The 19,730-nt window shown below is 37.4% G+C and overlaps 1 protein-coding gene across 3 annotated transcripts in view; it reads left to right on the forward strand.

Annotated features, from left to right (window-relative positions):
* Cntn4 (contactin 4) overlaps positions 1-19,730 on the forward strand; it is a 904,382-nt gene that overhangs the window by 730,333 nt on the left and 154,319 nt on the right. For all 3 annotated transcript variants that reach the window (XM_076940198.1, XM_076940197.1, XM_034511644.2), the window contains one exon: positions 545-674. In XM_076940198.1, the coding sequence (XP_076796313.1) occupies positions 545-674 (130 nt within the window). The remainder of the gene's footprint in view (positions 1-544; positions 675-19,730) is intronic.

Here is a 19,730-nt window from a genome sequence, read left to right on the forward strand (position 1 = left end):
CAAGGAATGTGCCACCACCATGCCTGGTAGAATATTGAGTTATTGATACATATTTTTTGGTAAACTCAGCAGATACTGAAAATTTGCATATGCCTATCTAAAATTATAATCCTATCCGTCCTTGAAGGTACAGCTGGTAAGAATTTAGGAGCTCTAAACTCTAAATGATAAATTTGATTCTGTTTTCACCCGTTTCCCCAATTAACATAAAACTATGGAGTAAAAACAGCTCTTTGACTCTCAAGGTCAAGTTCACTTATTTACAGTGCCTATTCATCTGAATGACTTCACTATTAAATCAACACGGATGCAAAAGAATCCTACAATTTAAATTCCATTTACCAACTGATATGCTGCTGGTTCCATTTGCCATCTGACCTGGCACAGATTTACTTGACAAATAAGCAGATCATGTTAATGTAAATTGCTTATATTATGATGACTTTCCTCCCATTAAGCCCTCTTGACATAACATGTAGCCAAATTGCCTTAAGTTCTCAGATGTAGAAGGTCAGTATTTTTATGCTCCTCTTCTCTTTCACAGGATAGAATACAAATCGAGCAAGGAACACTCAACATAACAATAGTGAATCTCTCAGATGCTGGCATGTACCAGTGTGTGGCAGAGAATAAACATGGAGTTATCTTTTCCAGCGCTGAGCTTAGTGTAATAGGTGAGTCCTTATAATGGAAAGAATAAAAGAAGAAAATCCCTTAAAAGTCACTTAAGTAGTAAGTAAATTTGCTAACTATGAATGTTCACTCCTAGAGAATGTATAAAGAGAGCTATAGGTTTGAAGATGTTCTAAAAACAAGTCATATAGCCTCCAGACAATAGGAAGAGGCTATTTTCAAAATGGGCCCTTTTTGATGCTTACAGAAGCTAACATAGCTTCCTTGGCATTTGGTTTTCATTCATCTACAAACCACATTTCTTTTTTTTTTAATTGGTTATTTTATTTATTTACATTTGAAATGTCCCCCTTCCCAGTTTCCCCTCTACAAACCCCCTATCCTATCTCCCCTCCCCTTTGCCTCAAGGAGGGTTCTCCCCACCCACCAATCCACTCCCACCTCACTGCTCTAGCATTAGCCTATGCTGTGGCATTAAGCCTCTACAAGACCAAGGGCCTTCCCTCCCATTGATGAAAAATAAGGCCAGCCTCTGCTACATCAGCCATGGGTTCCTCCATGTATACTCTCTCTAGTTGATGATTTAGTCCCTGGAAGCTCTTGGGGTGTCCAGTTAGTTGATATTGTTTCTCTTTCTATGGGGTTGCAAACCCCTTCTGCTCCTTCAGTTGAAAAGTTTCTGAAATACATCTGCTGTGACCATTCGGATTTGGTACAACTTCAGTGTGTGGGGACTTTGATTAGAAAGGATTATTGGAACAGCTGGCAAAGTGACTACTGTTCTTCCATGTTTGAACTTTCTAGACTGAGCACTGATGGTCTGCTGATGTGCTGTGTCTTCCCTTAGACACTGACCTCTCCTATGCACTTACCTACCATCCTGTCTTCCTCCCTCTTTTGCCTTTAATTATTAATTACTTGATTCCCCAATCCATTTTCTGAGACTCCTTTACTTACTTAGCACCCTCATTTATTCTTACATACATCCAATGCTTACCACATGGCAACTGTGCTCATTGACTGTGCATTTATGCTAGGGATACAGTTTTCCCACAGGCCAATAGAATACACTGTTCCTGCCTTCAAGGTTTCCAGTCCCATTCTCTAAGCATCAAGATGGCCTTCTCAGAAAGACACATGTCCTGTGCCTGGATCACTTCCTCCCGTTACTGATTTTTGTACTGCCCTTTACCTTTATCTCATTAATAACAGAGGCCAGGAGTATATTATACTTTGATAGGATCATCCTTTTTTTTCCCCTTCCCACTGCATTTTAATCTTCCTGTGGATCCAAAGTTCATAATTGTATCCTCAGTCCTGAATGAATAATTAAGTACATGGTAGGTACCCAATAAATACTGAATGAATATGGATGATAAGTGAATGAAAGAATCGAGATATCATTTTATAAAACAGATTTATGTGTCAGTAAATAAATGGTTGAATAATTGGTTAATCTAATCTATAGTGGGGACTTTTTTAAATCCAGGAAAGTGACTTGCATCTATCCCATAGAAAGTTCTTAAATTTAAGTATTACTAATAGAAAGGTAACAGTATAAGGTCTAAATGCACTAGAATGCACTAAACTATTTCATCAGCATCCCTTAATGTGGAAGGTCTAAGCAATAAGTCTTGACTGAGCCATAATAGAAGGAATAAGAAGAAAAGCACACAGACAAAAGTAACTCATATACCTGATAGCTTTTCTAGTCTCTAAATCCTGACTCTCTTCTTGCAAGGCTCTCTTCCATGCCTAGCATGTAGATCTTACATGGGAAGTATATAATCTCAAATTGACTCTCTTCTAACCTGTACAGAAGAAGGAAGGAAGGCAAAGTCTCCACAGCTGCTCTTTTTGCCAAACTCTTTAGATTGGGAGAGCATCCTGTCAAATGCAAAAGTTTGTGTGAGTTCAGGAAGCCACATGGATTGTGTACAGCATGCCTCAGAAAAGATCATGAAAGCTTTGTTTTCTGGCATAATTATCTTCCCAAATTATCATCTCGTAGTACCATTTCATTTGGGTGTTAGGACCTCAAATCAAGATTTCTGAAAGCACAGATAACTTCAGGTCAGAGCCTAGAGAGGGAAGGTGAAAGCTCCTAAGAAATAGCTATCTATTCTTATTGTAGCCACATTTACCATGAGGACCACAATGTCATCCCAGTAAAGTCATGGGCCAAACTAGCACTGAAAACAGGAGGATTGTTAGCAGCTGAAGGAGAGCTTGGGTGATGTGCTGGACTAGACAGCAAAGCTGGATTGGAAAATTCAGACAGAAAAAAGACCAAGAATGTCCCAGGGAGAGTAAATTGGCCTGAAATCAGAAAGAACCTGACATGATTTCCTGCAAATATAGAATCCTGAATATCTTTCCAAAAAAATCAATTCATGTGACTAAAGCACGTATAGACAAAATTTAGCTCAAGACTTAAAGATGAAATCATATTAATGAACAGTTGCAGAAACTTTGAAATGACAGATTTGAAAGCCCTCTCCTTTAGAGCCCATTTTTTCTTTCCAAATCTGTCACATTATATATTTTGAGTTAATTTAAGGGAATTTGTATGTTGGCTGAGTAGTTCCACAGAGTCTTACTCAAGGGATAAGACATTTGATCTTTGAAAATTCAACATAGATTGATATTGCTTAACTTCAGTAAACTATAATAGGCTTTTATTCCAGAAGAGACTTTGTTCCTCACAAAATAATAATACTCTGACTCTTTGGGATTCTGTGCTCTATTTCTTATTACTTGTATTAGAATTGTGAAACTAAACTAAAAAAAAATGAAGATAATCGAAATTATATACTTTTCATTAGAAAAGAAAAAATATGTTGGTTTCAACTAGTAATACAATACTTGCATTCTTCAGTGCTATAGAGGAGATTCCCTTTAATGCTACATAATAGCCCTGATGTCATGAATAAGAGATGTCTAGGAAGTATACACTTAATAGGCTTTTCCCATGGTCTGGCTTTATGCATTCTGTGTGGATATTTAATGTATTAGTAACATGTCTGTTTCTAATGGATTGAAACTGCTAAATAATTAATGGAAGTATTGGGTGCTTCACTCACAGGGCATGGGAAGAGTTGTACCTTGGGGTCAGTACATTAACATTGCATAGAGATTTCCTGGGTTTTAACTGGCCAATTATAACTTATCTTTTTTTTTTTTTTTTTTTTTTTTTTTTTTTTTTTTTTTTTTTTTTTTTTTTTTTTTTTTTTAGTTTCCTAAGGGAACTGTTACCAAATATTTTAAACTTTTTAAATTACAGTTTTCTTTATCCCTTCTGTGGTATCATATGTGACTCAGGGTATCAGGTGTAGAGGCAAGTGTCTTTACCTGCTGAACCATTTTGCCCATCCTCCAAGTCTTTGTGTCCTTTATTATCTTACGTCATGGATACAATTTGGGGGGATCATAATCCCTGGACTTCCTAGTGGTGCTGCATATAAACCCTGGGTGATAAACATAACTCTACTCCTCTCTTTACTCCTGAAAATAGATTAGAATTTAAGTGACTACAACCCAGAAATTACTGGGAAACTTGATTGTAATGACTGACCATATAAGAAGACCAGCAGTGTCAACTAACCCAGACCCCAAGACTGAGTCTCCAACCAGGAGCATATACAGATCAGTTGGAGCCCTGGCACAAATATAGCAGAGGTCTGTCTGGTCAGGCTTCAGTGGGAGAAGATATGCTTAATCCTTTAGAAACTTGAGGCCCTAGGGAAGGGGAGAGTCTGGTGGGGGGAGCACCCTCTACGAGGCAAGGAGGATGAGAAATGAGATGAGGAACTGTGCAAGGGGGGAATAAGAGGCGGGCAATGACTAGAATGTCAATAAAATAATAATAATAATAATAATAATAATAATAATAATAATAACAATAACAATAACAATAATGATAAATCTGTCTGTATAATCCATCCCTCCCAAAAAACCTAATATGCAACTGTCTACATTGCATATTTTCTTAGTTAAAATATAATCATTCTAATGTAACATTTCTACTCATGCTCACAAAGGATCTGTGTTGCTCAATGAATTTCCAACACGTGAGACTCTCTGTTATTTGATATACAGTGTTTGTGCAAAATAGGTTATAGATTATAGATTATAGATGTAGAACACATAGAATTATGATATAGAAAATGCCTGAATTCTTAGAGCAGAGGTTTGATCATATAGCTATAAAAATTAAGGGAGTGTTCTCCAGGGGCAGTTCCTAAGATGAGAAGAGTGGGCAAGAAGAAACAGTAAGCAGAAAGAACACTAGCTCAGGTGAGTTACAGATGTTACAGATGTTTGAAAGACAAATCGAACTTCACAATTATTTTTACCTGGAGACAGGGATGCTGGTTTTATTTAAGTAAACATTTCAGTTAGCCCCTAGCCTATCCCATTGCTGATAGAGATGGGGTCCTAGGTAGTAGGAGATAGGTTGAAGAATGAAGCAAATCTCCCAAAGTAAATTTTCCAGAGAAGAGAATAGCATAGAGGTGCCCAACATTCACAACAGTTGAGGACAGAAAACAGAGAACAAAATACCTGAATACTTTGTCCAATCTTCATGGACCATAAAGGGCAATGTAATTATGATACTAGAGAATCTTTGCTTTGTGCAGTCAAGTAAGCTACCTGTGAGAGAAAGTGAATTGACCAGTACTTTTTGAATATGACATAAATGTTACAGGATTTAAATGAAACAGAAGCTGCCTCTGTCCTGAAATTTTTTTTTTAACTGTCATACAAAATGTATGCTGGCAGCCACTACTGCAGTATGTATCTCAAGGAAATTTCATTGCCCTGCTTGGGATAAGACATCTGATCCTAGCAGGACACTCAAGCAACATCAAGTAACTGATGGACCAATTAAAGTGAGGTGCAAGGTTGAGCAATTATCCAGTTAATTTGGCATTTATCCAGATGATTGGCTCCCAAATTAGAAAACCATTAAGTCTAAACTAAAAGTTATTTCAGAGGGACTTTCACAAGTGCCTATCTGTATCTCAGTCTGATTTCTCAACTGCCTCGTTGAGCCAGATTACAAAATAATCAAATGGAGGAGTGTGTGCAGCATCTAATGAGAGGACAAATGTCTTTCTTATCCAAATGCAAATGTCTACATTAAAAACTCTACCATCACAAAGAGGCAAGGCAAATGTTTGGATCTCAGAATCAAAGTTTATACATTTAGAAAGTTTCTGAGTCCATCCACATTTGCTGTTACCACTTCTCTTTGTGAAAACCAGGAAATATCATGTAAATACGTTTGTCAAACTTGAAAGTGTTTATAACAACATAAAGAAGAGGGTCACTCTTACAACATAAAGAAGAGGTATCTTTTCAAACCCAAAATGTGTAGACAGCCTCAAAATCAATAATCTGTATCATTTTGTAATTATTAAAATTTTCTACAAATTATAATAAATCTAGAGGATCTTTCTTCTGATTCTGCACTGTGTGCATGTCAAGTAATTTTATCTCTGTACATAGAACCAGGCAATATTCCTCAAAACAATCTGAATATGACTCCAATGAGGAGCAAAAGTTATCAACTACTGTTCTTACTGGTCAGAATCAAATACCATAGAATTTTGCCTAAAGTTTCAGTCCTCAAACTTTACTGTGAACCAAAATTATCTAGATAAAATTCCAACAAGATATACTTGTACCCTTCCTTCAGAATTTCTGGATAGTACTTCTGAGATGAGACTGAAAATTTACATTTCTAACAAGGAACTAAGTCATGTTGCCATTTCTGATCAATAATATCCTTTCGGTTCTAGACACAAGCATTCTTTTTCTCTTTAAATGTTGAATATATTCTACTTTGGAAATCTCTGGTTAGGATCAGTATTCCGTATCAGAGTTTCCTGTATAAGAGGGGCATCATAGATGGCTGTCATGGTTAAATGATCTGAGTCTCCATGACACAGGTAGAATGACTAGACCAGTTACCACGTGAAGACTTAGCAAAGGTGGAACATGCTGTGGATCTTGTACCTTAAAGATTACCTACGGGAGGGACTATAGCAAATTCATATTTTTGAGTTTATTGTTAGGGTGTTTTCCATATTTTATTTAGAAATAGCTGAGAGGAGTGAACAGACAACAGTCCAGGTTACCTTACATGGATAGTTGGTTTTCAAAACATTAGAAGTCCATAGAACTGACGCTACGAATATTTATATATTAATGTTCATTTTGATTAGAGACCTGTCTGCTCCTGACAGCTTCCTGTCGTGGATTCTAAGAAGAAATTGAGCATCCTTGGAGTTACTCCAGTTGTGTGGTAACAGCCACTAGGCAAGAATTGCCTCTCTCCATCTACAGACAAATTACTGTCCAGAAAAGGACACACATGAAGAATAGTCTACTGATTATATCTGCCTAGACAGAATAATCAGTCCTTAATAATCCTGCATCACCAAGGTCTGTCAGATGATTCTGGGCCAGAAGGCTGAAGATTTGATGCTCGAATGTTCGGTAGTATAGGGGCTTTTCAGGTGTTCAGAGGTCTCTATAAATTGGCTAAGTTTTAGAAGCTATGCTTTGTGCTTCCCACAATTATAGTTAACTCAGTCATTCTGGATTTCTGACGGGGTTGAAAACTTATAGCTATTTACCGTAAGAGAAAAGATTTGAGTGGATGGTCGTCAGCTGATGTTCATCCTAAAACCAGGTTCAGAACTAAATGTTTTAGTTAGGATAGATGACAGAGGTGCTGGTTAGTCAACAAAAGGATGGACGGGGTATTAGGACTATCTTGTACCTCACTGGTACAAATTGGCATAATTATGCTCTAATTGTATTTTGAGAGAAAAGTTTCATTTTAACAGGAAGGGTGATGTGTAGGAGGAGCTAAGGTAGGAGGTGTACTAAGAGGAAGAAAAGGAGTAAGAAGAGAAGAAGAAGAAGGAGAGGAGAAGCTAGGTGATGAAAGAGAGAAAGAGGGGGGAGACAGGGAGGCAGATATTCATGTATCTCCACCAGTCAAAGATAGTTGTTATATCTAGGTTGGTCAGTGGGTTACACCTCTGATTGAACAATTCCAAACTTATAACGCTTATGATTAACATTATTTTTTAAAAAAATTTATAAGTGCAAAAAGGAAAAGGGGGCATGGGATAGGGGTTTTCTAAGGGGGGGAATGGGGAAAGGGGATGGCATCTGAAGTGTAAATAAAATATCTAAAAAAAAAAAAGAAAATGGAAAAAGAAAAAAAAAGATTACCTATGGGAGACATAGCAATCTCAGAGGTGTGTATTACAATTCCTCATAGTCAAAGACCATAGTTAAAATGTGAATCACTTTATCTCATTGGAGTGTGGCTACTGTATATTGTCTTATTAACAGAATCTCTGCATTCTGATAAAACTGCTGTGAAAGCAATACCTGTCCCGAAATCCATATTGTTTTTCTAAAAGATATGCCTAACACATCAACACATCTTAAAATGAAGAACTTTTTCTTTAAGATAGAAAGCGCAAGTCTTTTATTACAGAGCCAAAATCTTCACCAGTCAGTGAAGAGCCAGTCACCCCCTGCTCTCCATGGTGCTTAGTCTACATTGGCTTCCAAGAATCCAGATCTAATTTAACTCTCTCATACAACTTTAGTGAGATTCTTTTTCTTCCTTTTGTCTCTTTGATTCCAGTAATATTTTAAATGTATTTATTATTCTATATATTTTACTGTTATCCCCCCTCAAACCTTTTTAGTCAGAAATGTAATAAAATGAGATAATTATTTTCCTCTCTAACTCCTTCTCATAACAAATTAATTACATTTTGGGAGCCTGACTTAAGGTTTATTAGAGGTATTTCTGAGTTTTTCAAAGTATGGAATAAGGCAGCAAAACAACAGAATAGAAGGACCCTCCTCACTCACTGGATATACAGACTTAACAATGCACAGAGCAATTGCCATTGTGAAATTTCTAGAAACAATTGGTACCAGGGAAACTGGGAATTCCTTTGTATGATCTTAGTCTCATTAATAAAAATAAATAAATAAAATGGACACAGAAGGAAGCTTAAGGGCCATTTTATTGGCATTTGAGATATAAACCAGAGTACAAGTAAATGATGGATCTCTGATGCTTATAGAAGGGAGAAGATAGATAAAAGGATGAGAATTAGCCATTCCTTTTGAGTAAGAATCCAATAAAGCAGACAAGCTCAACCTTGGTGATCAGTTAGCTTTGGGACAGTATCTCTAAAAGAGATAAGAAGAAGAAAAAAGGAAAAGATATGGGGTTTTTTGTTGTTGTTGTTATTGTTAGTACTCAGAACAGTGAGCCGGTTTAACAGTGAAGATCTATGAACAACTACATTGGAAGAAGAGCTAGGTGTATAACTCCATGATTTCATTTAGGGGACAATTATTCTTCCCATCTCCTTAGCACATCTAAAGATGAGTCGACCTACCAAGAGGTGGTCTCCTGACCAAGTAATTGATAGCACGTACTGTATTAGCTCTTTTTTTATTGGATATTTTATTTACATTTCAGATGTTATCCCCTTTCCTCATTCCCCCACCTAGCCAGAAACCCCCATCCCACTCCCCCTTCTCCTGCTTCTATGAGGATGTGCCCCAACCTGTCCTCCTACTCCCACCTCCCACCCCTCGAATTCCCCCACACTGGGGTATCCAGCCTTCACAGGACCAAGGACTTCCTCTCCCACCTATGCCCGACAATGCCATCCTCCCCTACACATACAGATGGAGCCATGGGTTCCCTATGTGTTCCCAGGCTGGTGGTTTAGACCCTGGGAACATGATAAGTAGATCAGACTATTTTATCTCTACCCAGAGGCTGAAATAGAATGCAAACTCCATTCTTTTGACCATAAGGAAGTACTTTGGCTTTAATAGGCCTTAGCAAAGCCCTAATATGTTCATCTTTTCAAATAGCATTTTAAAGTAGCATTTTAAATCACATGAAAGGCAACTGTGACCTTTCCCTTTCTCATATTACCAGGGAAATGTGTGCAGAATTCAAAGGTGACAATAAGGGGGTGGGGGTGAGGGATGCCTCCTCATTGGCCTCTAAAGTTGCTAATAGCTATCTAACTACCTACCACAATGAATGTTTTTGCATTCTAGTCTTCAGTGACACAAGTCATGTTAAATTAGAGTAGACAAGTTCATAGTGATTACTCACTAGGAGTCCTCTTTATCCACCCATCCAACTAACATCAAAGCACTAAATAAAGTCATCAGAAAAATGATCCCAACATCCTGTGTTTACCTAGAGACAGTAAGGACTATAAAAGATAAATTCACTATAGTAACTATTTGTGATTTGGATGAAGGAAATGATGTTGCCAAAGGGGAAACTGTCTCTATTTTCATTACATCGAAATGCTGACAGAAACAAGTCTTTGAGGATAAGACTTCAGAGTCATCTATACAGTGAACACTAGAGGCATCCTACAAATACAGCTGTCTGATGGCTCAGAAAAAGACAAAGCCACTCTCAGAAACACTATAAGGAGGTATAAGAACTGCAAACCTCTGTAGGAAGATACACAAATATAGGCTACTTGAAGGAACAGCTTAAGCATCTAGAAACCAACTCTAAAAACTTAGAAACATATCAATTACCAGAAAAATTATTCAAATTAACCATAATTTCAATTCTTAATGATTTTTAAGACAGCAAAATTAAATTGATAAAGTGAAGCACGGGGGCAAATAGAATAATTGTAGAAGCAGAAGATAAAGAAAAGAAGAACAAATTCTAGAGGTAAAGGAAAGTTGAAGTGATTGAGTTGAAAAAATTTTACAGCCAATTAAGCCAGAAAGAAGAAATAATCAGTAATTCAGAGACCGAACATTGGAAATCATAAAGACAAAACAGCAAAACTCCCAGAAAGAAGAAAAGGAATTTATGTGACAGAATCCTACAGAACTATATGCATATTGTGAAATACAAAAAAAAAAGATGAAAATAAAGTGTTAAATCACAAGTGTGAATCAATGATAGCTGAAATCTGGGGGGTGGGGAGAGAAATGGGCATGGAGAGTCAAGAAGTTCAAAGAATTTCCCCTAGAGTGAGTCAAACAGACATACACTTAAACAAATGATAACCAAACTGTCCAAAGCCAGGAAGGAGAAGAGAATGCTCATACAGCAAGAAAAAGTGACACAGCTCATGTAAGAGGGAGATTCTGTTAAACGGTGAGCAGACTTCTCAGGATGAATTTTGCAACCCAGTGGGAATAGGATGATCTAATGAAAATTCTGGGAAAAATATTTCTAATTGAAAACACCTAAGAAAACTTTTATATAAAAATGAAAGAGAAATTAATACTTTCCCAGGTCAACAAAATCAAAAGTTCATCAAGAGACCTTCACTACAGTAAACACTAAAGGAACTCTTCTGAATGAAAAAGAATAAAATAATCAATCAAAATACCATGTAGAGATATATGCATACATGAAAATAGTCTTTTAATACCCCAACAACAGTGAAAAAGTCACTTTTACATCTGGGAAAATATATTTAGATAAAATGTAACTATACATTTGAGCATATGTTATTAAAAATAACAAATATCACATCAGCAGCATAGGTAAGGGTAGCAGGATAAGTAGGAATACAACTTATATACGGGACAGGCTTAAGTTGTAAGCTTGAAATAAATGATTCTGATTTTAGGATATGCCATATAATTGTAATGGCAAGCACAAATATATATGTATATTATATTCATACATGTGGAAAATACACAAAGGATAAAACATGCCACTAAATGACTGAGGAAACACAGAAGAATACATAAAGGAAATGGAGCACAAAAGATAAAAGACATGCAGAAAAAAACACAAAACAGCAATTTTAGTTCCTTCCCCATCAATAACGGTCTCCAATATAAAATGGATTAGATATACATTTAAAAGATAGATTGGCTGAATGTATTTTAAAATATTGAAACTAAATGCGACCTTTAAGAAATTGTGAATAGAGGCTGGAGAGGTTGCTAAGTGGTTAAGACCACTTGTTGCTCTTGTAGAGAAATGGGATTCAACTCCCACTACCCACATAATTGTTCACAACCATCTGTTACTCTAGTTCTAGGTGATCTGCTATCCTCTTTTGATCTTTGAGGGCAACAAGAACACATGTGGCACACATACATACGTGCAGGCAAAATACAGGTAGAATAAAGTAAGCATTTATTTTAAAAAATCAGCATATCAGGCAAAACAGACTGTAAGGAAAAAATGTCACATAAAACAATATTGCAGTATGGTAAAAGGATCAGTGTACCACCATAGAATGAGGATGAGGAGGAAGAGGATGTGTGTGTATGTGTGTGTGTGTGTGTGTGTGTGTGCACGCACACGTGTGTGAAGTATTAACAGCCTCTAATATATAAAGCAAAAGTCAGAAAATATGAAGAAAGAAATGATTATAAAATACATTTGGTATCTCACTTATGAAAAGAAGTAAAAAAAAGATCAATAAGAAAACAGGAACCTTGAAGAAAATTAGGCCAATTGTACATAACTAACACCTGCAGATCAACTCTGCCCAATAGTCTTTGCAAGCATGCTTATAACATTCTATAAGATAACACTCATCTAACAAGTTTCAAACAGACTTATGAATATTAGAATTGTATAAAACATCCTCACTGACCATGTTGAGATAAAAAATAGAACTCAATAGTTGATGGAAAACAGGAAAATCCACAAATATATGAAAAGTTGAACAGCCGATTCTTACATCATTAGTGTATAGGAAGGTATAAACGGGAACTTAGAAATTTTCTGGAAAGAAGTAAAACTATATCAAGACAGAAAAATGCAGCACAAATTGTATTAAGAGGTAAAAGGATAGTAATAAATAATTTTAAAAGAAGTTACCTGATTAGCAACCTGGGTTTACAACTAAGAAGTTAGGGAAGGAAACTAAACAAAACAAAACAAAATAGTACTCAGAAAATAATAACTATTAAAACAGAGTACATGAAATAAACAATAGGGGGTTCCTTCTGGTCTGGGACAGAGCACTGAGCAGATTGTGCGTGGCAGCTCTGCCCCCAATCTCTAAGAACCCAAAGGAAGCAGGGATCCCAGGTGCTCTAACTCAGGCAGTATCTTAGGTAAGCAGACAGCAAGGCCCGCCCCAAACAGGGAGTAACTGGAAGGACCACAAGGACCCAGGAAGTCACTCCTGGCCTGGAGCACTGGTTCCCTTTGGTTTGGGCCAGAGCAGTGTGCATATCTTGGGTGGTAGCTCTGCTCCCAATCTCTAAGAACCCAGAGGAAAGGGGCTCCCAGAGCTCTAACTTGGGCAGCATCCTGTCTGTGCTTGAGCACTGAGCAGATTTTGGGCCCCAGAGCTTATCCCAGTAGTTACACCCACCCCACAAAGTTCTGATACAACCAAGATAATAAGAAAGACAGGCTTCAGTAAGGGACAGGGCAGGTAGCACTAAGGAGATACAGATGGCAAAAGGCAAGTGCAAGAACATAAGCATCAGTAACCCAGGGTACTTGGCATGATTAGAACCTAGTTCTCCCACACTAGAAAGTCCTGAATTCCCCCATATCACCAGGAAAGCAAGATTCAGATTGAAAATCACTTCTAATGATGTTGATAGAGGACTTTAAGAAGGACATAAATAACACTCTCAAAGAATTTGAGAACACAGGTAAACAGGTAGAAGCCCTTAAAGAGGAAACACAAAAATCCCTTAAAGAATTACAAGAGAACACAACCAAACAGGTGAAAGAATTGAACAAAACCATCCAGGACATAAAAAAATGCAAGTAGAAACAATCAAGAAATCACAAAGGGAGACTACGCTGGAGATAGAAAACCTAGGAAAGAAATCAGGAGTCATAGGTGCAAGCATCACCAACAGAAGACAAGAGATAGAAGAGAGAATCTCAGGTGCAGAAGATACCATAGAAAATATCAACACAACTGTCAAAGAAAATGCAAAATGCAAAAAGTTCTTAACACAAAATATCCAAGAAATCCAGGACACAATGAGGAGACCAAACCTAAGGATAATAGGTATAGATGAGAGTGAAGATTCCCAACTTAAAGGGCCAATAAATATCTTCAACAAAATTATAGAAGAAAACTTCCCTAATCTAAAGAAAGAGATGTCCATAAACTTACAAGAAGCCTATAGAACCCCAAATAGACTAGACCAGAAAAGAAATACCTCCCGTCACATAATAATCAAAACACCAAGTGCACAAAACAAAGAAAGAATATTAAATGCAGTAAGGGAGAAAGGCCAAGTAACATAAAAAGGCAGACCTATCAGAATAACACCAGACTTCTCACCAGATACTATAAAAGCTAGAAGATACTGGACAGATTTCATACAGACACTAAGAGAACACAAATGCCAGCCCAGGCTACTATACCCAGCAAAACTCTCAATTACCATAGATGGAGAAATCAAGATATTCCATGACAAAACCAAATTTACACATTATCTTTCCACAAACCCAGCATTACAAAGGATAATAGCAGGAACTCTCCAATACAAGGAGGAAAATTATACCCTAGAAAGAGCAAGAAAGTAACCCTCTTCCAACAAATCCAAAAGAAGATAGCCACACAAAGATAACTTCACCTCTAATAACAAAAATAACAGGAGACAACAATCACTGTTCCTTAAGATCTCTTAACATAAATGGACTCAGTTCCCCAATTAAAAGACATAGGCTAATGGACTGGATACATAAACGGGACCCAGCATTTTGCTGCATACAGGAAACTCACCTCAGTGCAAAGACAGTCTACCTTAGAGTAAAGGCTGGAAAACAATACCTTGGTACCTGAAAGTTTGGATTCCCTAGTGCTGGGGAATTGCAAGAGCAGGGAGGCGGGAATGAGAGGATGGTAGGAGCACATCCTCATAGTAATTGGGGGGGGGAAATGAGGTAAGGGGTTAGGCATCAGTGGAAGTGGAGGGCCATAGGTGTCTGAAAGTTTGGATTCCCTGATGTTGGGAAATTTGAGAGCAAGAAGGCAAAAATGGGAGGATGGTGGGAGCACACCCTCCTAAAACCTCCCAGAATTATATGGATTAGACATGACAGAAGCAGGCCGCCAGAAGACTAGATTCCAGTATTCAAACAAACAATTATCTTGATACTAAAATTTGTTCTGAGAATGGTATATTGCAGAATACATAGCCTTAGTGTATCTACTCATCAGGCAAGCTGAACAGACATGCTCAAACCTCTGATGTCCTGGAATTCCAGATGGATGCAGTGAAGACACATCATCAGAGGCTTATCAATTTATTCTTCCCCCAACCCCTCTTCTAATATCTGAACACCCATAATCAGCTTGAAGAAGTTAATAAAGAGTCAGCGCCCCTATTCCCTGGGCTTGGGGACTGAGGTGGTTAATATTGGGCTCTCTTTCTAGGGAAAAGTAGTGGTTTTGGTGAAACAGGGAGGATTAGCTAGGATTTATTGCATAGCCATACCTTACTGGTAGAAATATGCATAATTGTTATTAAGATGAAGTTATAATTTCTTAAATGGTACCAAATTTACTTTGATTTCAAATTTAAGGTTTTCATTGGTACAAACTTCTTATTAATATAAAAGTGAGATGAATATTGTCACTATCATAGGCATTGTGCCTGTATAACACATTTAGGAATACAAGGCTTAGACCCAGTCCTTTAACTTTTTTAACTTATTTGAGATGGTTAGCCTGTGAGTTAAGGGACTATAGCAAATTCATGCTTTGAATTTATTTTTTGGGTGTTTTCTATATTTTATTTAGAAATAGCTGAGAGGAGTTAACAGACAACAGGCCTGATTGCCTTACATAAATAGTTGGTTTTCAAAACATCAGAAATCCACAGAATTGATGTTACAAACATTTGTGTATTAATGTTCATTTTGATTAGAAATCTGTCTACTCCTGACAGCTTCATGTCTTGGATTCTAAGAAGAAATTGAGCATCTTTGGAGTTATTCCAATTGTGGTGAGTCAGCCACTAGGCAAGAATTGCCTCTTTCCATCTACAGACAAATCACTGTCCAGAAAAGGACACACTTGCAGAATAGTCGACTGATTATATCTGTCAAGACAGAGTAATCAGCCCTTAATAATTCTGCATCACTAGGTCTGTCAGATGATCCTGGGCCAGAAGGCTGAAGATCAGATGCTCCAATGTTCTGTAGTATAGGGACTGTCCAGGTGTTCAGCGGTCTCTATAATTTGGCTAAGTTTTAGAAGCTATGCTTTGTGCTTCCCATAATTTCAGTTAACTCAGTCATTCTTGATTTCTGATGGGGTTGAAAACTTATAGTCTCATAGCCAATCCTTGCTATTTACTTTGAGAGAAAAGATTTGAAAGGATGGTTTTCAGCTGACATTCATTCTAAAGCCAAAAAAAGCCAGGTTCAGAACTAAGTCTTTTATTTAGGAGAGATGACAGAGGTTCTGCTTAGTCAACAAAATGATGGACTGGGTATTAGGTCTATCTTGCACCTTACTGACATAAATTGGTATAGTTATGTTGTAACTGTATTTTGAGAGAAAAGTTTAATTTTAATAGGAAGGGTGATATGTAGGAGGAGCTAAGGTGGGAGGAGTAAGGAGAGGAGGAATAAGGAGAGGAGGAGGAGAAGGAGAGGAGGAGCTAGATGATGAGAGAGAAAGAGAGAGGGGGCCAGACATGGAGGCAGATGTTCACATGTCTCTGCCAGTCAAAGATAGTTGCTATATCTAGGTTGGGTATTAGGTTACACTTCTGATTGATATTGAGCATTACCAAATTTATAAAGCCATTGGTTAACATTAAAAATTGTATATAGGCAAAAAGGAGACGGGGATATGGGATAGGGGTTTTCTAGGGAGGGGAAATGGGGAAAGGGGATGGCATCTGAAATGTAAATAAAATATTCAATAAAAAAGAATTTGAAAAACAAACAAGGGTGAAAGGTGACCCGTGAAGATGGTTCGCTACTCTCTTGACCCAGAAAACCCCACGAAATCTTGTAAATCACGAGGCTCAAACCTTCGTGTTCACTTTAAGAACACTCGGGAAACTGCTCAGGCCATCAAGGGCATGCACATCCGCAAAGCTACCAAGTACCTGAAGGATGTCACTTTAAAAAAGCAGTGTGTGCCCTTCTGTCGGTATAATGGTGGAGTTGGTAGGTGCGCCCAGGCGAAACAGTGGGGCTGGACACAGGGACGGTGGCCGAAGAAGAGTGCAGAGTTTTTGCTGCACATGCTTAAAAACGCAGAGAGTAATGCTGAGCTTAAGGGTTTAGATGTAGATTCTCTAGTCATTGAACACATCCAGGTGAACAAGGCACCTAAGGTGCGCCAACGAACCTACAGAGCTCATGGCCGGATTAATCCATACATGAGCTCCCCCTGCCACATTGAGATGATCCTCACTAAGAAGGAGCAGATTGTTCCAAAGCCAGAAAAGGAGGTTGCACAGAAGAAAAAAATATCCCAGAAGAAACTGAAGAAACAAAAGCTCATGGCACGGGAATAAATTCAGCATAAAATAAATGCAGATAAAAGTAAAAAACAAAAAACAAAAAACAAAAAAAACCCAAAAAAACAAAAAACAAAAAAAACAATAGGAAAGAAATAAGTAAAATGAACAGTTTTTTCCTTAAAAAGATCAACAAAATTGCCAAATATTCATTTAGGCTAAGAAAAAGAATCAAATAAAACAAAAAAAAAAAAGTAAAATATTAAAAATTAGAGCACAGATATTTTTAAGCTTAATGCCTAAGAAGAAGCACATGAACTACCACACTCAACAACCTTCCCAGCAAGGTCATGAACAAGCATGGAATCTGAATAGTTTGTAGAAAGTAAGGAAGTGAAAGTCATAGGTAATGCCTCCCAAGAAAAGAGTCCTAGGATCAAGGCTTCCATCGAGAATTCTACCAAGTATCTAAGAGGAATCAGCACCAATTCTGCTCAAGCTTTCCACAGCATTTTAGAATATGAAACACATACATCCCTCTGATATATAGTGTTGAAAAAATACCCCACATAATCCTAGCCAGCCAAATTTATCAGCATAAAGGATTATATTCCAAAGCCAAGCAGAATTTATACCTGAAACTCAAAAAGGGCTCATGGTGTGAATATCTGCCTATTTTATTCTACATGTCAAGACTGAGGAAAAGCACCAAATATCACTTCTGTCAATGAAGAAAAGCAGTTGACAAATTCAACACCATTTTGTGATTTTACAAAAAGAACATTCAGCAATGAAGTTAAGAGAGAACTGTCTTGATGTAATAGCGGTCGCATACAAAGCAGCTCACCAATGTCACACTCATTGTTGAAATCTTGAAAGCCTCCTATGATTGGAAGCACATAAAAGATGCCCACCCTTACCATTATTGTTTTGTGTAGTCCTAGAAGTCCTAAGCAAAGCAATTAGATGAGGAAAAAGCAGTAAAGGCTTCCAACTTAGAATAGGAAGAAAGTAAAATCTTTGTTTGAAGATGTCATGATCTTACATAGAGGAAACGCAAAAGCAGCTACAAAAGCAAGGGAGGCCTATTGAAACTAATAAATCATTTCAGGAAAACTGCAGGGTGCAAAATCAAGACACACAAAGAACTCAATGACAGTGCTGTATGCCAACAGAGACCAATCCAAAAAAGGAAATCAGGAGAAACCCTATCTATGATAGCATCAAAAAGAAATACACTTAAGAGTAACTGGGGAGGGGGGAAGCAAAACCTTGTGCACTAGAAACTACATAATATTGTTCAAAGGACTGAGGAAAAAACAGATAAAAAGGAATTTCCTATATGTAACTCAAGACTCCATGCTTTTAAAATGTCCATGACAACTACAACACAGTCACATGAAAAAAAAATCTCAGTGGAGAGTGTTTTATGTGAGAGAGAGAGAGAGAGAGAGAGAGAGAGAGAGAGAGAGAGAGAGAGAGAGAGAGAATATGAATCTCAAGGGAAGGTTGGCATCAATAGGAAACAGTATGTTAGAAAGAACAAAGTTGAAAACTTCATGGTTTCTGAGTCCAGGACATGAAGTGCCAATACAGTGTGGCTCCTGCACATAGCTTTATAGGTCAGTATAAGAGAAGAGAAAGCCCTCAAAATAAACTATGGAATATGACCAAATAACTTTCAGTAATGGTGCCCAAATACAACAAAGCAGCCTGGCATGTACACATAAACAGTCCTTGTAACTAATGGGACCCAGAAAGATGCTTCAGTAGACAGAGCCACTTGAGCACAGACCTGAAAACCCAAGTTTGATACCAAGGATTCACAAGGTGACAAGAGGGAATAATTTCTTGAATATTATTCTCTGACCTCTGACCTTCACATGTATGCTGTAGTATGTGAATACCTACACCCGTCCACTCATGTGCGCATACACACACACACACAATTTAATATGATATTGTAAGAACTGGGTATCTACATTTAAAAGAACACAGTAGAACTTCTATCTTAATAAAAACACATGAAACAGAAACAATCTATGTAAAGAATAGATATTATATTAGCATAGAGATTACTTACAAGGAATAAAAACATCCCCTGCAACTTAATAACAAGAATCAAACCAATTTAAAATGGTCAAAGGGGGCTGGAGAGGTGGTTCAGCTGTTAAGGGAAAGACTTAAAACAAAAATGACAAAAAAAATAGACTAGGGTCTTGAATAGATATTTTTTGTAAACAACAAACACAATTCATGAAGAATGAAACCTTATCTAATATCCTATAGGATGACACACACCACTAAACAGTGTGGGAGAGGTAAAGAAAGAGAAAAAAAAAACATGATCAAATGCTAGGTCAATAGAATCCTTGAAATTGACCCAAACAATACAAATAAGAGAAAGCAGTGTGTTAAATACATTGTAACCTATGCATCATTGATGGCAGTGGATGCTTTACAGTGCTATAGAAAATGCTATAGTGTCTCCTTAAGAAGTTACAAGTATCAAAAGGCCCAGCTAGCCTTCCTCTTGTTATAGATCCTAAATAATTAAAAGCAGCATCGCAAACAAGTATTTGTGCACTCATGATCACTGAGTCATTATTCATCGTGGTCAG

This window comes from Arvicanthis niloticus, chromosome 9, assembly GCF_011762505.2.
Source record: "Arvicanthis niloticus isolate mArvNil1 chromosome 9, mArvNil1.pat.X, whole genome shotgun sequence".
NCBI classification, from domain to species: domain Eukaryota; kingdom Metazoa; phylum Chordata; class Mammalia; order Rodentia; family Muridae; genus Arvicanthis; species Arvicanthis niloticus.